At 37.2% G+C, this 21,445-nt stretch overlaps 1 protein-coding gene across 12 annotated transcripts in view; it reads right to left on the reverse strand.

Moving 5' to 3' along the window:
* The window catches only part of LOC107675400 (nuclear factor 1 X-type-like), a 100,667-nt gene extending 81,788 nt beyond the window's left edge, over positions 1-18,879 (reverse strand). For 5 of the 12 annotated variants that reach the window (XM_016469817.1, XM_016469785.1, XM_016469776.1 and 2 more), the window contains exons 1-2: positions 18,052-18,877; positions 12,184-12,267 (exon numbers count right to left, since the gene is read on the reverse strand). In XM_016469817.1, the coding sequence (XP_016325303.1) occupies positions 12,184-12,267; positions 18,052-18,054 (87 nt within the window). In that variant the 5' untranslated portion in view covers positions 18,055-18,877. Of the gene's footprint in view, positions 1-8,985; positions 9,134-12,183; positions 12,268-18,051 lie in introns of those variants that run through there. The other 7 variants (XM_016469809.1, XM_016469793.1, XM_016469769.1 and 4 more) reach the window with 3 other exon arrangements.
* Positions 18,880-21,445: the final 2,566 nt, after the last annotated feature.

Genomic DNA, 21,445 nt, shown 5'->3' on the forward strand with positions numbered 1-21,445 from the left:
AATGAAATAAATGCTTTGTTCATGAATAGCATCCAAGCAACAGAAACCTGGATTATAAATATACTATACTAATAAAAAAACAAAAAAAAAGTTCATATATTTAAAATGTACTTTACCCATCATCTATTTTTTTTATTTTCAAAAAACACTCATGTTAAATGCTACTGGAAACAAAGTATGTATGAAGCATGTTGCTGCCTATTGGTTGTATCTCAAATCACTCACTCATGAGGTTCCAATTTCAGTTAGCATGCTGTCTTAGAAGGCAGCTGCCTACTGTATGTAGGTAGCAAAGAGCAAGGGAGCTCACTAGATTTTGGAACGGAGCCAGACATTTTATCCAACATTGACATGAATTAAGTGAATATCTGTGAAAATAAAACAACCATGGTGTAAAATAATCAATTCATAAATCTTGCGATACCACATATACGAGTGCCTACTGTACCTTCACAAATGGCAAGAGCCTGGAGCATGTGTGTACATTCAACCGTCGCTCCAGTGGAATGTTTGCATAAATGACAGAAAAGACTAACTGCTCTATTTTTCCAAGATCACAGCACTCATGGGTATCGCAGTTCAGCGTTCATAGCAAAGTAATGCAAAATTCTGCATGACTTTGGGAAGATCTGTGCATTGAGTGTTATGCTGCACAGTTCCTAAAAAACATCTGCTGTCAAGCAAACATATTCATTTTTCTTACTCTTCTCAGTATATCTTCCTCAGCAGCAGGTTAAAGTACTGTAATGTTAAGGTTTGTTGTCACGTTTTCCCCTGCCTGTGGTGCAGCACCAGTGCACTGCTCCGTACACTGTAAAAAATGACCGTGAATTTAACGGTAAAAGACTGTAAAAATGCTACAGTACAAATCTGTTAAATGGCTAACGGCAAATTACCCTACTATATACGGTGAAACACTGTATTGGACATTACATGTAATTTTACGGTATAACGTTTTTGGAAGTGAAAAAGACCGTATAATTTACAGTTAATAAATTGACATTCCCAGAATTCCCTGCGTTACATTTCAAATTTTATGTTTTTTTGTTGTTGAAATAACTATGTTTCTTCTTAGTTTATTCTTTTCAGTTTTGTATATTAGGGTTGTGTGTTACACCTAATGTTGTTAAATGAATGTTTATTGCATTATTTCAGTTTCATGCGTGTTACCAGGATGGTGTTTAGTGTTTGTGTGAATGACACTGTGCACCTTCTATATATGTTATTATTTAAAAGATGCTTGTGATGGGCTTTGGTTCACCATGTGACTTTCTCATCACCACCTGCATTTGGTGGTTATCAGTATATTACAAAGGTACAAAACAGATTTCAGTACTTCAATAGGTTGGTATATTAACATTATATCAGTTAATGAAATTAGGGTATTTAAATGTAAATTTAACTTAAAACCGTAAAACCTAAAATGTCGCTACCGTATTTTTTACGGTAAAATTCCGGCAACCACAGCTGCTTGGTTTTTACCGTAAATTTTACAGATTTTTTTTTTTTTTACAGTGTACGATCCATTCCAAAGGCCAAACAACAATACGGGGAGCAACTGAAAGCCACGGCAATGGTGCAAGGAATTTGCGTCCATGCAAGTTTTGTAGAAGCACACAATGTTAAAAACAAAAAAGCTACTTTATTAGCATCTGCTTACTCAATACAGTTTACATCATAGACCGCTACTCAAAATACAACAAGAGTGGCAGAGCTGCGGTCATAGATGCCAACTGACTGTGAGCCTACTGAATACACCCGTCTCAAACACACACACACACAGCCTGTAGGACAGAAATAATCGACCTAGAGTGTCTTAGGCCCATCGGTACAGCAGGCCTCTTCAGCTACTGTGCTACTATAAACACTTGCTCTAAACCCTCCATTTATCACCTATGCTGAGAGCCACGGGCTCATCAAACACACTCACACACGCCTTCATCTGAAAGGCCTTTACAAACCCCTTTTGCAGCTCTTGGACTTTTCTTTCTCATTTCCTAGTTAGTTGCCATCCTAAAGGCTCACACTGTGATACAAATATTACTGAGGAGTTGCCTGCAAGCCTCGGAAGAATAGAATAGAATAGAATAATAAAATGTAAAAATGTATTAAATGGAATAAAATAAACATGAATAAAAAGGAATACAAAATAAAATAAATAAAAAATATTAATTTAAAAGGAATAAAATTTAAAAAAAGTACACTGTAATAAAATAAAAATTGCTGAAAAATAAAAAACTTAAGTAAAAGACACAAAAAATAAAGTAAAATATTGCCTTTAATCATTCTATGTATGAAAGCCAGTTGAACAATTTTTTATAGCCCTGATTTAAGGCATGTTTACTCACCCTGAGGTCTTTCACCCTAAAGTTAAATTATGAACAGTAAAGAAAAGGCTTGACCTAGCATAAAAGCAAAAAACCATATGCTTGTGCTGGCCTCAATTTGACCATGACCTTTCAGTGGAAGTTGGTTATTTCTGGCCAATGAAAGACACACAGCTTTAGTGAATTACAAAAGCACTGGGCCAGACTGCCAGTTCTCTTTAAATGAGCAAAAAGAGAGGAGACAAATTCAAGAGTGCGGTCACCGCTGTGAAAGACGCCATTGTTACACAGTTGTGCTAAGTGAAGTGATTATGAGAACATATTGAGTAATATGTGCTTGGCTTTGTGTGTGCATACAGTATGTGTCTGCACATACGATGACTACAGAACTAAAATGCACGGTTAATAAAAGATGGTTGATGGAGATTTAAGAAAGTTTGAAAAACAGGCCATAGACAGACAGACTGTGAAAGGAAAGGAAAAATGAGAGAAAGAAGATGGTAATTATCATCCTGGTGTCCATGAAAGTGTAGATCTAGTAGAATCGAACATTACCAAGAGCAGTTCTTAAAAGAACCATTTTCTTAGTGTAGAACTTTTTAATGATCTAAAGAACCTTTTCCACTATGAAGAATCTTTAGTGGTTCCATGGGTGTTAAAGGTTCTTCATGGAACCATAGATGCCAATAAAGAACTTTTATTTTTAAGAATGTAAGACTTCTGCTATAACAGCGGACACGGTTGTTCTTTCTAGAACCTGAGGTTTCATCGTAGCACTTGAGCTGCGTCTTTAGTTGCCAGCTAAAACACAGCACATGTATTTTCTAAGACGCTTTGGTAAGACGGCATCTGCCAGGATCATAAATATAACGTAACTTTGCATATTGTTACCACACCAAACGGTTATGCCAGCAGTACTGCAGCAGGGTCATGCTGGGCTACGAGGGAGGAATGTCATTGCACCTTTATAAAATGATTCATGCATGAGGAATCTGAAGCTATTAACAATTTGCACTGTCCTCTGATAGAAACTAGACACCTGAACAGAGCCAAAGACTTCACGGTAACTCTTAACGTTGTTGACGTTCATGCAGACACTCTGGTTTCTTGATGTGACTCTTCTGCTGCTGATTCGCTGTGGCTTGAAAAGTAAGTCTGATGATTTATTTGCTTCAGTGTAATCAAAAACAGGCACAGGTGAATGGCAAGCACTTTAAGGCAACAGCCTAGGGACACAAGCGTTTACAGTCATGCGTTTTATTGAGTATGACATTTTATAGCTAGACTTTGTTTGTTTTTTTAAACATAGCAATGTTTTTTTGCTTATAGAAATGACCTCTGATGGAGATCGAATGGTGTTCCCCAGGGCTGAAGCCTTGGTCCCAACCTGTTTTTTTCTGCTTTCTCAAAGTATGTTCTGCAATTCCCACACACTTTCTCCTAGTTAAAGCCTCCCGTTTCACCCGTTTCCCTGCCAGGCTGAGCAAGACAACTGGAGGAAAGAGTAATTAATGTGCATGTCTGATGCAATGTCTTCCTCCCTCAGAGCCATGTCCCAAAAAGACCCTTATTGAAAGGCGAAATTCAATAGGTAGACAGGGCAGAAAAACAGCATTAGTCATTATCGTTAAATTGCTCTGTTATGTTTAGGAAAGCTGCAATATCTATCAAGAGTGAAGAGTGGGGCCTGCCAAAAGCAGCACTTCAGTCCAGGTGAATCAAACAAGGCTTATCTGAAACCAAATGTAAGAACAATTCACTGTTTCATTAAAATCAAATCGCTCAAGCAGTGAGCTTTCATTGCTAAACTGAGCCCAGTAAATGATTTATAAAACAAAGACAGAAAGATGCATTAGAAATAGGCCTGTCACGATAACAACTTTTTGTTGTGTGATATATTGCCCCAGAAATAATTGCGATAAGCGATATTATTGTCATTTTAAAGACCATTTTATGCCACTGAATATAGCGATAAGTCGATATATTGATTATTGCGACAGGCCTAATTAGAAATGTATGTTAGTCTGTTAACAGTGCAATAGAAATTGCTCCATTTAACCCAAAATAGTGTTAGAACAAGTCACTGTTTCATGTTATTTTGAGCAAGGATGGATTCAAAATGCAAATTATGCTGTCAAACAAGATATACACAATATAAAGAATCGAATATACTTTAACAACATAGATATCCGTAAAACTTAAAAAAATAAAAATAAATAAGACAATGTGATGGGAAAGACAAGCAAAACTGAAGTTTGTGATGGTGCAAGTTAAAATTAAATTACACTATTTCAGACTCATTGGTTTTTGATATTTATTTCTAAATGTATTAAGCCTCATTTGCTCTGCCAGTAATGTGCACAAATATTTTAATTTGACGATACATGTATGCCTGAAACTGCACTCTTATAAAGGTTTCACAGCGATGCCATGGAAGTTCCGTTTTGGTTTCCTCAAAGAACCTTTCAGTGAATTGTTTTTAAAAGAACCATTTTTTTTTCTTAGCATGAAGAACATTTTAATAATGCAAAGAACCTTTTGCCACTATAAAGAATCTTTTGTACAATGGAAAGGTTCAACGGTTGTTAAAGGTTCTTCATGGAACCACAGAAGCCAAAAAAGGAAACTTTATTTATTTATTTATTTTGAGGGTGTAACATTTGAAACATCACTATTGTTTATTCAGACTATAATGCCCCTGGATCCCCATAATAATCAATATCTGTCTTCAGCCTCAAGGCCTCCTTTTACATATGTGAAAATAAATACACATAAATATGAATACACATTAAAGTGCACTTGCTAAACTTTAGGAAATACCATTACCCAGGGCTAAAACCTCAATGTCCTCAAATCCGAGATACACCCTTGCATGGGAAAAAAAATGTAGAAAAATTCAAAATACATTATTAATGCTATCCACTTGTCCTGAGATACGTGCAAGGCCCCTACTGAGGCCTTTAGACTCCCCCAAAAGACATTTTGCACATTTGGCAACACATGCTTAACTTCCATTACGTAGGAAGCTTGAGATTCCCCACCTGTTCGGTCCATTCCAGAAAACCTTTTATCAACGCTAATAATTCATTAGTTATTGTTTACATCTGTTGCCGCGCCGTATGCGTCCTCGTTTATTTTAATAATTACCCGTAATTAAATAAGAAAGACGACTAAACAAACCTCCGGACAGAGTTAGTGGGGGATCGAGAACACCCGCGCTGGTGGAAAGGAATCCATCGGCTGCGCAGACACATCGCGCCCTCCCTCTCTCCCCTTGTCTCCATCTTCTCTGAAGGCACATAAACGTCCCATAAACCGCCAAACCTCACCCAAGTTTTGACTCCACGTAAACGTGGCCTGCCGCAAGATTTATCCAGCCTGCAATCTGAATGGCATCTAAAGCCACAAGCGACAAAAGAGGGATTCCTTTTAACACACGCACTACGTGGCGCGATTGCAGGTTTGAAGGTTCTTTTATCGCCGCAATCAAAATCACAGTCGAGCTAGTGCCAAGACGGGCTGAAAGATTTAATACGAGGACGCTGTAAATCAGTGTGACAAAGGTTTGGGGTTTTACCCGTAAGCCGTGGCCTTTATTGCTGAGTCTGAGAAGTCTGAGACACTTTGTTACAATTAAAAAGAAAAATATGTACACCTAATAATTGCGAATAATAGCCTACAAATGTAATTATCAACTCCTGAGACAAAACACTTCGAATTCACTAAGAAAAGAAAATACATTTTTATATATGTAAATGATACCAAAAATTAGGCCTACTTAAATATAAGCCTATTACATGATGAATACGTTTCAGAAAGTCATTTTGATTTATTTTCTGAGGCTAAAAGCGAAAAAAATGTTTGAAAAAAAACATGATTTTTTTGCAACTATACGCAATTCTGTTTTAAAGCATTAATATTTAAACACTGCTGTCTGCCAAATCAGAGTCAGTGGTGTAGGTAGACATTTTTTGTCATATGACAACAAAGCCATAAAACAGAGAGGACATATCTAGAAAAATCACATAATTTTACCTTTTGAAGAATGGGCAACAGTTCAGGTCAAGCTGAGTTACCTTTAAATATTTGCATTTGTAGCATATGGTGTAGGCTATATTCTTTTTTTTTTTTTTTACCTTGGTTAACATAATTAAAAAAAATTCAAAATGGTTATACCAACCTAAATAAAAAGATACATTTCAATTAATTGCCATGTGTTTTAAACTACATTTATAAAAGATTTATCCCTTTTATCTTGGACATTATTTGCCACTGATCCTACGGTTTACTCTTCACTGTTAACTGGATCTCCACCAGTCGCCCTTTTCCCCGACTGCGCAAAGCAAATATCGAAATTTTCAAACTGTTGAATTGACGGCTGCAGAAGTACTGAGTAAAAAACAAAACCTTTAATGAAAAACAAACCTATAGTTCACAGCCTAAAACTAGTATAAATACAGTAAAAGAGGAATATAGCCTATTCATTATAGCTATAGACTTGAATGCGTATTGAGCGAGTGCGCTGACTAGGCCGCGCTCTAAGCAGCCCTGGCACAGGACTGCAAATACACTTTTCATTTTCTTTAGCATTATTAAATAAACACACAAAGGCCTATTTTTATTAACACACGTACCTCTTTAAAAAATAACAATAATAGGCATACCGGTTGCAGGCACTTTAAAAACGGCTTGCCGTTCAGGCCTATATTTTACATTGAAAAAAAGACCTAGTTTGTATCTGCTTTAAAAACAAAAACTTAATTAGCAAGAAAACAATTATTCGCCACAAAAACAAGAGCCGTCGACTATGCAAAATGAGAGAAAAGGAGATTTATTTTAGACACAGACGTCTTGGATTCAGCGACAGTTTGGCGTGACCCAGTCTGCCGTGTGGGGAAAAGGAGAAAGGCCTATTTGCGGCCAAGAAATTGAGGCCAAGACCAAAATCCTTTAAAAATGAAGAAATTGAAAAAATAAATTAATTATAAGAACAAGACCGAATAAGTTTAGGTACGCCTGTAGGACATCAGCTATTGAGAATTCAATTACTTATGTCTTAGCCTAAAGGAAAGTTATTTTAAAGACCTGCTACAGGAATATTTAACAGCCAGAAAGAGCGACTGCCACAAACCCGGGCCAAACTGGGCTAGAGAGACTCTCCGAGATGGACGAGATTACAGCCGCAGCGACTCCTTCAAGCGGCGTGAAGCACAAACAAGCCCCTGCGCGCATATATGGCACACGACTGCAAATACATTTTCAATTTACTTTTGAATTATTTATTCAGATACACGCATCTTTGAGGAACACAAATGCTTCTTCAAAAATAATACTGCTTGTGCAAAAAAGGCTTCAAGTAGGCCGTCAGGAACAGAGTAGGCTATAATTTCCAAAACTGACATTTGTGTTAAAATATAAGACTACTAACACATTAAACACTGCTTAATATTTTTAAGCATTATAGCCTATATCTGAGGCCAACAATTAAACGCAAGTTAAGACCAGCTTTAGACAAACATGTAGGCTAATCAAATAACAACTTTTTGTGATCTAAGAAAGTTTAGTAAAATATTTTGTAACTGCAAAAGTCTGACTTCTTGCCAAGTATAGAGACAGTTGAAGAGCAGTGTTTTTCAAAGACTGGTGACCGTAAATTAAGTCAGCCGTCAATTTGGCATGAATTGCTCCGATTGAACGTCGGCCTATTACAGCCTATTGTCATGAAACTTTTTAAGGGAATAATTTAATTGTATCCTGAAAGTACTTTTTTAATACTATGTTATGTTATGTGCTGTACAAACAACAAGATCTTTATGCATAAAAATAGGCCAGCGTGCGTATCATCGCTTCACATAATCAAGCTTCCAACCTGCCTAAGATTATGTAAAAAGGTTAATAAATTATGAATGTATATGTTGAACTAGACAACTATTTAAGATAATTTTTTAAATAGCATGTCAGAAGTTGCATATGCATAAAATAGCCAATTGCATAACGTCAAAAAGGCATTTCTTTCACGCAGTCTTCACTTTAGAAGTAAACGCGTTTTAACATATTCTCCTCGGTCCATTTATTTAGAATAAACTAAGCCTACTAAACTATTACAGGAGAACAAAACATATCCCTGAATTGCACATTTAGGCTAACGTATTTTGGACACATTTCTCACTCAGGACAGGTAGATCAATGTCCCTTCATGCCTCTGAACTCGAGCGCAGAGACACGTTCATGCACGGCAGCTGTTGGACACACCGTCGGGGCCATCTCCTGAAACATCACAGCTTGGGAAAACAACTTAAAGAAATCAGACCAGAACTTTTATAGTTTGACATCGAAAATTTGAGCCGTTTACTATGCCGGTCGCGCTTTCTCTCCGGGCAAGCCCATCTCCTTTTATATCAAATAGATTTGGGAGAAGCGCCATTTTCTCTTCGATCCCATGTGCAATGAAACGCACGAGAGAAGTTCCGAAACGATTCCACGAACGAGCTGGAAGCTGGAAATAAACGCGCGTCCGAAAAGAATGCTCTAAAAAGCGCAACACATAACTTGAAATGCATTTATTAGCAGCAACAGAGAAGACAAGACACGGCAACGGTTCTACAATGCAGCATACCACACACAGACACGACTGATTCATTAAATGAAGGCATTTTACCTGTGTCAGGCAGTATGGAGAGTACATGGTTATCTCAGAGGCGGGAAATGAATCGCGTTTTGAAGTTGAGTGGAAGTTCGCCGCGTTGCTGCATTGCTATTGCTCGCCGTCCCCCGTTGCGCCTACTCCATGCTGCTCTCGCCGCTAACCCCGCCTCGAAGGCAGAAAGTGAAAGCTCAAACTTTAGGAAGGAAAAAAAAACTTTTCTCTCCTTCTTGTTCTCCCCTTCACCCTTTTCCCATTTGATACAAAAGTTGGGAGTTTCTCATTCTCTATAATCTTTCAGAAGACGTGCATTCATCTAGTGACAGAAAAGTTTAAATACACAAAACTTGGGTATATAAAATGCACCCATGTCATTTAAGGCCACAGTTTTTGAGAAATAGTCAGATTTAGCATTGCCATAACAGCACACTAGTTTCCAAAGCATGCAATACTATCATTTATACTAGCCTACATGTTATAATTAATTACAGATCAATATTGCCAAGTTAGTTTTGAGTGGTACTTCCCCCTTATTTCACCTCCAAAATTTTGCAATTGTTTTGTGAATGAATAATGAATATAATTTTTCCCCATATATCTAGGTAATTTTAAGTAAATATAGTGAACATTTTCATTTTCAGCAATTGTGTGTTGTCATAAGAGTGCATTACATATATATCAGTCATTAATGACTATAATATTATACATACCAAACTTCAACTTCAACTAAAGTCATTAAGTCTTGGGAATCAATGCAATTCTAAACAAATATGCAAAGGTTGATCGATGGCAGCAGGACTGACTGCATTCTTTGTGTCAGCGGACTTTTCAAATGCTGCTTTCGGTTTGCAATACTTTTTTCCCCTGTGCATCACTACTGCAATCTGTATTTTAATCAGTTAATGGAAGGTAAGTGACCCCTCTCTCCCCCTCTCTCTTATTCTATGACTCATCTATAGGCCCCAGTCCTGCATCACAGTATTGCAGGGTGGTCTCCTAAATCCACATCTGTTTTGTGGCAAACCACAACACCCAGGCTGCCTAGCAGCATGCTCAACTATGCTTATCTTGCACCTTCTCCAGCCGTGAAACTCTGCTGTGCCACTGCTGTCAAACTTTAAGAGGCAGATTAGCCTGCTCTTTTATTAGGACTGCTTTCTCATAGACCGCTTAAGCCAACACCACAAAGGACACTTACCAATTATGGCACAATTTAATCCAGGACTAAAGGATTAATCCAGCACAAAGCTTAATCAACATCTGGGAAAACACTCCATGGAGTTGTAGGTTACCGGCCGCTTTAGAAATTACCATTACAGTCGGTTGACTTGTGACACATGAGTAAAGAATATATTTATTTTCAATAACTTACGAGAAACTGAATGCTGATGCACTGAAAAAAAAAAAAGTAATATCTAAATTAACTGGTTTCATTCAGGTCAAAAATATTCATGTTGCTGAACCAACCTATACATCTGTTTATGCAAAAAAACAAAAACAAAAAAAACAGGCAGAAATTGTTCTTTATGATAACAATTGTAGGTTACCACTTTTTACAGATGGAATGAGCACATAAACGGTTTGTGTTTCGTTTTTAGAGATGCTGATCGTTCACCTTCCCTATGCATGCAAAACTGCCACATAACATAAAACCATATAAATACTAAAATAATAGAATATTTTACACTAACATCTCTATATGTTTTTGTGAAACCAAACAAAATAACACCTAGTTTTTATTCTCCTTATATGGTCTAACTCAAAGCTTGCTGGGAACTAGAAATCTGCTGCAACTCATTCAGCTTAAATTCAACTTAATGTAATCAGATTTTGAGTTCGTGTAACTTTTTTCTAGTAAGTACAACCATGTTTCAGTAATATTTGAGTGGAATGAATTCAATTCATTTAGTTAATTTCGCTGTTTTACAGTGTAACGGTAAAGAGCTATAAGTTTATAAAGTTAAAGACAAACAGTTTTGGGGTAACGCATTACAAGTAATGCAAGTTACATAATTAGATTACTTTTTTTCAAGTAACTAGTAAAGTAACACATTACTTTTAAATTTACAAGAAAATATCAGAGTTACTTTTTCAAATAAGTAATGCAAGTTACTTTGTTTTCCCATTTATTTACTGCCAGCTCTCCTGTCCCTGCATTGAGAGAAATTAGGAGTAAAAGCTGAGGTACTTCCTTCAGCCTGAGGCTTATTCATTTCACTTTTGTTGTGAAAGGGCCTTTACAGTTTCCAAAAATATAACTTTTATTTTTCCATGATACTGACTGATCACTATTGGAGGACAAACTCAACAATACAGTATGTTGCTTGTGATAAAATGCATCTGCAAAACAGCTGATATACAACAACAACATGAAGAAAAACACTGACATTAAGAGTTAAGAGTGAGGTCAGAAAAAGGGCACACAGGTTGGCATTACCACATTGAAAGGCACAAATCCAAAACCACAGTCTTCGTGTTTAACACACAGAGATCTCGCAGCTATTACTCTACAAAATAGCATGAGGTGCATAAAAAACAATTCCGCTTTCAGCGCATGCATACTTTTACACACATACAAATACATACATGCACGCACACGCACACACACCCAGTTCTTTGTTAAGCAGACCCACGGTCGAGTTGCGGTTGTAGCAGCTAAGACTTCCATTAAAACTCACATAAGAGAACCATATGCAAGCGATATAGTCCGTGTGTGTGGTTTTAACCCAACACAAACACACACACTTTGCTTTTTACCATTCCCTTGTGGCTGGCAGATAAATAATCCTGATGATATTTTATGTAGATAATTCCTGCAGCTGCTTCTCCACATAAACTCGGCATTCCTCTCAATGCTAACCACCATCTTACCATATAAATGCAGCATACGAGATTATAAACGGGTGAGAGATTTATGATGCACATGTACACACCGTTCTCTTTACACAGGATATGAAAGAGAAAATTAATCAAAAGCATTATAGATTATATCTCTGCTCTATCTGAGTTTGATAGTTTACTTAACCGATTCCAACTCATCTTATCTCAATCTGAAGTCCAACTCAGTCTGGCTTGAAAGCAGATTAATTACATCAACCATGAGAAAGAAATCAAAGTTCAGTTCATCATGTTACAGTCAGAAAAATCAAGAAACATATAATATGAACAACAACACAGAAAAAAAAAAAAAAAAAACAGGAAAATGGCTTGTACCCTGTAGGATTCAGGCACTAGGAAACACTCTGAGATGCCCGGAGCTCGATGGGGACCTTCATGTACCAGATACGATTCTGTGGCCTGTAATCAAACACAAAACAGAAAATTTAGTCATAGGGTCAAACAAAAAATAACTTCTTGACAGATAAATCTGACCAAGAGCTGCATCACAAAGCCGGAAACATAAGACTTCAGTGGAACATACCTCAGTCAATCACATGGTCTCTAACTCTTTTTGATTCTCCGTGTTCCATTTGATTAGATGTGAACTTAATTACTAGAGAGAAGCGAACACTGACTCTAGATCAGTGGCTAAAGGCAACTTTGCTGCATATACAGTGAAAAAAAAATTGTGTAGGATTTTATGTAGAAATCGCTAGTAAATTTCACAAAATTATTACAAACAAATGGCAAGTAACCTATTGAATTAATGTGAAAAATAGTATTTTCTTGTAAAATGTGCTCCAATAATCTTTGTTTTATTTACAACTTTGAAAAATAATTTTGCAGTGAAAAAACATCTTCACTTCTGAAATAACTATACACTATTAATAAAAGCATAAACAACATAGCATCGAAACAAACTCAAAGTATGCAAAACATTTTTAAATATATAAAGTAATATCCATATTAACATCCAACCACTCTCTCAATCAACTCAAAATTAGCCTGCACTGAGATGATGTTTGATGGCACTCCGATTTTAGCTCAACTTCTACAACTTGACTTTCATGTTGTTGAATGGCAGTGCATTTTAATGCATTAGGTAAGATTGGTTATTTCAAGATTTAAAAACTTCAAGCATATTTGTTTGTTTCTGAGTCACTTCTATAATTATCAGGAAGAGTACTGGTATGTGTGTGTAAATAATGCTCATTTATATGCCTGTCTGGAGCATTTTCTGAATGATCTTTTGCATGGAATGCATGGCTCTAGATGGAAGGAAATTTACTGTAAATGCAAGAAAAACTAGCCTCTTAGATTTAGAGTGGTGCACCTACATCTCCATTAAAAAGAAGAGAAAAGCAAAAGGAACCTTTTGAAAAAGTAAAACTCAAAATTTCATAAACCACAGCAGGTATCTAGAGAGCCAACCAGGACCTCATTCAACAACCATCCACCATCTACACACACACTAATAATGTTCAAATATGAACAATAAACTTTAACCACAAATACACGTTTGTGTGCATAAATACATATCAACATCCTTTCCAGCGCATACGCGCACACACAGTTAGCTCATAATAAGTCCCAGGCATTGGCACTAGGCTCGGGCAGTGGTGAATAACAAAGCCTATTCATATCCACCCAATGAAACCTTAGCTTTCCCAATTTTCCCTCGCTTTTATAGGGTCTTAGCTACAGCGCGCTAAAATCTCATTCAAGCACGGAACAATTGCTGATTGGCTTTATTAGAACATAAACATGCATTTTGATAATTAAAGAGAACGATTAAAAAGCACAAGTTACTCAGAGGCAAGTTCACAGCTCTGGCTGTTCTGAGAAAGTTGTTGAAAACAGAAGAGCTCAAGAGTGAAAGCTGTGGGAAGGAGCATTTTATGGGGCAGCTAATAGCAGTAAGCAGGTGAGCCCTTCACTGATGTTTTGTGAAGCTCTCCAGCTCTTTAAAAAAAAACTGACTGTCATTTAAAGAGCATTAACCAAAAGTCCAAACGTCTAGCAAAAAGTGACGCAAGTGGAAGGTTTAAAGCCTGACAAACTCTGAATGCTCTCGGTTGGATTTCTTTATGCTGATTTTAGGTATTGATTGACTCAAGTGTTTACTTTTGTTTAGTTTCAGGGTATTGATTACTCTCATGTTCCAGGAAATCAGCTAACCAGATTTCACCATGTGCTCTTTCCAGTGCCTCCCATCGCTCTGAACCGAAGCAGAAAATGGAAAACGTTCCACTGACTCATTCGATTTCTCTTAATTTAATTGACTTGATTCTCAACCCCTAAGATAAACCAGCAAATTAAAGCCGTCAGCGAGGCCAGGCCGCACAATCCAGCTGAACAAACCAAGCTCGACCGTATTTCGCCGTGCTGAGATCAGCCGTTCATTTGTCTTGTCCACAGACGGAGAACAGAAGTCTACGTTGGCGCCTGGAGGAACTCTGAATTTCGCTATTATCCTTATTTCAAGAGGACGAACCTTCAGTCTCGTCTTCGCCTCCAAAGAGCTCCTATTTTTCTGTAGTGAGCTATTAATTATATATGGGCTGTATGCATATGGAGCATATGCAGGGTCCATATGGCCAGCCCTCAGCCAGAATCTCAAGCCTCTTCTTAATTAACATTTTAGAGGCGAAGCGCACAGAGAAAAGAGGGACATTTCAAAGCGGCTCTGGAAGCCTCTGACCTAATTGGAGTCAATGGAGATGTATGTAAATGTGTTAATTACGACAAGTTTCCTCGCTCTCACTGATAAATAGAGCTCTTTGTTTAAAATGTTTAATTGGTGGGAATAACGGAATCAAATGGGGGGTGCCTCCATAGATCCTTATGGGGAAAAGAGACCGAGAGAGAGAGGTGTATATGCGTTGGAGGCATATGGCAATACGTTTGTGGTTTAGTGGAATGCTTAAGTGGTTAAATTCCTAAAATATGAAGTTTCTCTCTCACACACAGACACACACTTTTATGGTCTGGAGTTTAAGAGTGAAGTGTGTAATTTCAGCGCTAAACAGAACTGCAAAATTAATGACTGTTTCAAACTACTTTCAAACCCTCTTTGACTATTATTCGGACAAACTGGTGGTCTCGGACCCAAACTCATGTCATTGGTTTAGCCAATGTTGTTTGAAAAACAGACTGAAAATCACACACTACTTTTAAACTAGATGATTAGAGGAAATTTGTGTGGTGACGCACTGCTCAAAAAATTAAAAAATTACTCTAAATTATTCAACCAATTTTCACTGACAAATTTCAAAGTTATCAAAACAATTTAATTAAGTTACTACAACTTATTTAAAAAAAAAGTTTAAATAAAAAGAAAAGAGTTTAAATGGCACACAATATTAAGCTGTAATGTAATGTAATGATCAACATTGTGTCAACAGAACTCATCAAAATATTTGCAACTTCCAAGGTTTAATTAAATCAATATAAGAATTTTCAACTTGCAACCATGCATTTATAAGTAACAGGTTTTCTGAATTTGTTTTTAAAAGTGTAGATATAGTCTGGGCACCTCAAGTTTATAATTTATTTTTAACCTGTTTTAAGGCCTTTTAGAACCTCTTAGAAAAGCAACAGCACATCTTTCCGCAACAAACCAAAATGACGCACCAATATTTAATATTTAGGGTTTTAGCAGTTTTTACAGTTTTGAAAACCCTCAAAATATGAGCAATTAGTAATAGTAACAAAACCACAGCTATTCACAAACACAGCAATGCAGTTATTCATTCCCTCCAACACAGAGTCTACATATGTATCTGCTAACTTTACACAGAACATTCCCACTCACACACACACCTGGCCATTCTCCACACATTTAAAAACCAGCTGGCCCGAGAACAATCAGCACAGGTCCCACTGATTTTCCTTTTTGTCACCCCTTTTTCTTTGTCTTTTGTTTCCAAATGACACAGCAATTACTATTAGCACCATTGTTTTTTTATCATTATGATTTACTAACTAGCAATACCGAGCCAAATCAGCCCGCATATAAACCTGTCCTCTATGGCAACCGCATCAAAGAGAGACAGAGTCAAAAAAGAGAGGAGAAAGAATGAGGAATGAGAGAATGAGTGCTATATAAAAGGATGAAGTGTCCTTTCTCTGTGTGTCTGCCAGTAGCACCTCGGGGAGAACTGTTGGAAAAATGTGATTTTTCACACCAGCATCTCAGAGGCAATAGCAGAAGGAGAAAGAGAGAGATGGAGAGACAGACCGATAGAGAGAATCTGGAATGAACGAGAGGCTGCTAATTATTAAAGCTCTGTTTGGGGTTTTGACACTAGTTTCCTGGCTCACGCCAAACCCGGTTTGCACCCGGCACCTCTGATCTCCACTTTCACGGCTTGTCTTCTCCGTAACGTGCTTGTAAGGGCCTCTGTGAGTGCTCCAGGTGTATCTATACATGCGCTGGAAGTTGATGAGGGCATATGCATGAGCATTTGTGTGTGAGTGTGTGCAGGTGTGCAGTGGTGTTGCGGTGTTCGTCTGCACATGTTCATCACTGTTAATGGGCTGAATAAAAGCGAGTAGGTGGCTTTGCATTACGGGATCTCATGTGCCAACACAGATGCCACAAACACAAAACGTCCTCCCATAAGAAGTTTACACCCAGAAACAAGTTCATGCAGCCGTCCACCAATCACCGCAGGGCACTGCATCCATGGCAACCCTGGTATCATGACAACTAGTCAATCTAGAAAAGACGGTTCTGGAATTCACAGCCTGAGCTGAGTCTCCATAACCAAGTCTGTGAGTTCGGCCAATGGGATTTCAAACCGGTTTGCGAAATGCATTTAAACCGCTCATTTGACCGAGTTCGGTGTACTAGTCATCACTTCACACCGTCCAGACGCTTTAATCTGACTCGAGTGCTTGACCTCGCTCGTGGAGAATTAGTTTGCATTTCTTTATTGTGTAGATCTCACAGGTGTGCTTGGCTGAAGAGGATGTTCAATGCTTTGAAAAGATTTGTCATGATGAAAAAATGCTTGCTGCAGGCAAATGTGCCGTTTCATATTCAGATCCAGCCCCTGCAGCCTGCAAAGGCCTGTCAATCTCACATTTAAGGTCTGACTTAAAATTCCCAATCTAAACACAGCCTGATGTGCTTGCGGTGCAAATATTTGTTCAGACAAAATTACTAGAGCATGCAAGTCCTAAACTAACAAATAACTGGAAATAATGTTGCTCAGGTGTGAGTAGAAACTGAAGTAAGTCTAACACTGTAGATTTAAAGAAATAAATAACTGGCTCACCATATTTTATAGCGTGAATAATGCAGCTCATTTTAAGATCCGGCTGTTTGAAAACTGCCTGTTGTGCTGAAAATCTGTGACTGAAAATGACAATTTCAGACATGCTAAGATGTGCTACCCGTTTTCATCACATTACAATGATAGTATTATATATATAATATATTATATCTTTGAAATTACTTGTATCTCTAGCAGTACATCACAACATTGGCCTGCATGCTAAATACAAAGTCTAATAAAAATACCTTCCAAAACATCTACTATAAGATCTTGCAAAATACATCATTTTAAAAATATATATATATAAAATCCATTCTACTACAGATAGTTGGTCTTATACATCACCATCTCTTTAATATCAATTTAATTAGGACAGATAGTTTTGCCATATGATGTGGAACTGAGCATGTGGACTCAGACCTTCCCTGACTACTTCAGTTTAGATGTTGCTTTTGGAGAGATAACGCCACCTGAATAAATATTAACATTGAAGTACAACCTAAAATTACCCTAAAACTAAAAAAAGAAGAAGAAAACATTACATTTAAGACTCATGACATTCAAAAAATGTAATTACCTGGCTGTTACATTTAGATGAGACTGTCTAAATGCAATGCTATTTGTATTTCGAGGAATCATATTCACCATTATTATTATTATTACATTATTATTATTATTAGCTATTATTTCCCTGCAAGAAAAACAAAATTAAGTGTTCTTATATACAACACACACAAAAAGTACAATATTATTATAAAAGCTATTTACCGCATGTTGTATGAAAGAATTTTATCTTTGAGCGACGAGTTGTCAGATTGCGCTTTTTTACATTTCTAAAAAGCTCCGCTTTGACGTTTGAAATCTGTTGGCTTCGATTTCTGCAAACAGCGGGAAAGATATTGATTCTCATAGCACGTACCATTGTAGTTGAGGGGAATTTGCCAGCTCTCCTCAAAGACCCATTTTTCTTTAAAACCTTCCGCGTACAAAAAAAAAAGAGGAGAGGAGGGAGCGGGTGCACCAGTCGGTTTCTTCGGTGATACCGGAAGCGAAAAAAGAGCTCAACAAGTCGGTCTGTTTCCCAGAGTTTGTCCCGTCTGTAAAAGTAAAGCTTCTCCGGCACTTTACGGAACGATGGATTATCGCCGTCCCTGGGCACTGCTCGTATACTGTGAACCGTTCCGTTTAAAATATATTTCTCCTGCTGTCACGATGGAGCCTCGCTGGCGAAACCGACCGGGAATTCACAAGCTCGGTTGAAATTCTCCGCGAGCGCCGGTGTACGCAGAACCGCTCGTGCGAAGACGTTCTGCGTGACCGTGAGTGATTTTCTTCGTCTTTATGTCTTGAAGTCAGTTCCTGTTTGTCTTGACTGCATCTCCCGCACCATAACGGGACCCCCGCTGTTCCCGGACAGATGAACGCGAGGCGTCCTCAAATGCCGTTGCAGTCACCAATACGCGCAGCGCACATTGCGACAGTCTATAGACGCACCGAAGGGATCTTGCCTGTTGGCTAACGCTTACTGACGCTGCATTTAAAGCACGGGAGAATAAACGTCCTCTCCGCGTGAGTAAATATCGGTTGTAGCCTCAGTCGACCCGAGGATGCACCGGGGTAGCGGGTCGTTGAGGCGTCTAGCTGGTAAATTATTGATCAATGTAGCAACTGGCAGCGTGTGGCAGCTGCGGCTTTGGGGCATTAGTAGGGCTGTGGGAAAATCATGGACGGCGCGGATTAGCTACTGAACACCGAGCCAGACTGGTCGGCTAGCGCAACCCAAATTGTCTTTTGGCGGCCCTAGCGCAGTTGTCTAACTGTCAACTATCTTTAAGACGTTTTAAACGAAACCCGGTAGATTTTTATGATACATTTGTGATGTGTACATCTACAACAACGTGATAATGACAGCTTTTGTTGGTTATAAGTTCCGCTACGATCGATCAACTGCTGCTATGGTTACCTCATCACGCGAAGGCAATTTTTCGCAACAATATAGATAGCGTGTAATGACTAAACTGTTAGATAACTTTTTTTTGGTTACCGACTGGTTTTGGTTAGGCTACTGGAACGTTGTTTCAAACACAAACTTTTGTGAAAATATACTTTGAGACGGCCAGTTTCTTTTTTTCGCGCAATTGAAAAGGACAAGACGGGAAGGTTTCGGTCCTCCTACACAGCGAGTAGCCTACAAGTGGACAGGCTGTATCATGAGTATCATGAGGTATGGTCGCCAGGTTCAGCCGGTGTCCCGTTGAGTGCCGGTGTCTCGTGCCACCCATCAGATTCGGTTACTTCTGAAACGCCATAAGCACCGACAGCTCATCAATAATATAATAAAGTGCATCATCATAATGCTCCAATAGGAAACTGTCCAACAGGTGCAGCATCAGATTACTGCTTATTTTAAATAAAATGGGACTGGTTAAAAAAAACATTTCAGAAAGGGTTTCATTTAGCCCCAATGGTCCAAAGTAGACCCGTTATAATGTGACTATCCTACAAGTCCTTTGGACTTGTGCTTAAGCAGTGGAGTCAGATAGCCTAACTTATTTTCTACTGGCTGATCAAGAGCCATACATATTAAATATAGCTACTGTGATTGAAATGCATGAACGTTGATAGAAATGTATGAATCTAGAGGAACACCTTTTTATGATGCATTTTGAACAGTAAGTTTCTTCGCAGCATTCGAAAAATCTTCTCCTCTTGTGTCCTCAACCAGATCAAAGGAAAACCTGCTGTACTAGGGATATTGTGCATTGCATTATTAATTCAGTTTACAAAATAATTATAAAATACTACTGTGGATTTCTAAATTATTTCCCCAAATACTAACATACAGAGAAAATGTAGTATTAGGCCTACAACACTTCATTTACAAATCTTCACTTAGGCCTATAATTAAAATAAAACCAGCAGGGTTTTTACATTGTATTTATATAATTATTGTTGATATAGCTTATAATGATCATTGTCTTTTTAAACGTTTTTGATCAAATTAGTAAGAACTGAATGATTGATAGAGACACTGATTTTGGATAATGCTTCCTCTTCCGTGACAAGTAGTTGTTTAAGAAATTGCAGGCTATTTATTTATTTTTTTACAGGTGCTATTTTTTGTGTATATTAAAACTTTAAATTGAAAGATTAAATAGAGAAAAAATAGGCTATATGTTGATAAATAATGATAAATAAATAAGTTGAAGAATTTAGTTGTTATTTGGTAAATTATCGATAGGCTAGGCCTATATCTTAATTTATGCTAATATATGCTCATATAGCATAATAAATAACAATATGAATAAAGTCCTTAAATATTTAAATAAGCGTCTCATACTTTATTGTTGATATATTTTATTTTCCTTTTATACCCACTACTAGATATTTTTACAATTAAATGACTGATTAACTGAAAAACTGATTATTTATCAAAATAAAAACGGTTTAGCATTTCATAATATTTCATCCAACTTGCCACTGCTCTCATTAACGGATTTGTTTTATCCTTCGTTATTTCGTTAGTTTATTAAGCATAGCCTATAGTATTCCGTTTTAAAACATTTCTGAAGCGCTTTAACGAATTTTCAAAGCTGATTAATCTTTCAATGAATTTTAATTAAGCATAAGTTCAACAAAACTAAAACTAAAAATTCATTTTGCAAAATGGATCACATGATTTTTAGAATCATAATTATAATATTCAAAAATAAATTCCTATTCTCTGCAGCTTGGATTTTCCACTTTAAATATTGTATAATAGATATAGAAATTGATTATACAAAATAATGCTATAGTAATGAATTAATGTTGCGTATTTTTATCGATAATTAATTTTTACTGAAGAAAGAACGATTTAACCAACTGAACAAATCCAATAACCTACATTTTTATAGATTTTATGTATTTTACCAAAAAGGACCAAAGGCTTAAATTTCGTGCCAAATTAAAATATCTTTAATGCAAAAATTTGGGAATGGAGTGATTTATGTCTAAAAATAAAATAAAGCGTTTCAACAAACAGTTTTTAAAAATGTAGTCTTGCTATAGGCCTAATGAAACATTTATGGTTATTTTATATATTATTATTATTATTATTTTATTTAAATGCAGATTATATATGCTCTGCATTTAGTATAACTTCAGACATTATAGCATAAAATGGCTCGAATGCAAACAGTTCTGAATCTCTTCGAAAATATTCTCGTATACAGGCCAGTATTATGTCGTTTTTAACTGTGCTGGGGATTTAATAAGGAATAGCCTAAGCCTAATAATTTTCAGCAATAATTACGACGCCTCCAGTGGACGTA

This window comes from Sinocyclocheilus anshuiensis, unplaced genomic scaffold (assembly GCF_001515605.1).
Source record: "Sinocyclocheilus anshuiensis isolate Anshui unplaced genomic scaffold, SAMN03320099.WGS_v1.1 scaffold469, whole genome shotgun sequence".
NCBI classification, from domain to species: Eukaryota; Metazoa; Chordata; class Actinopteri; order Cypriniformes; family Cyprinidae; genus Sinocyclocheilus; species Sinocyclocheilus anshuiensis.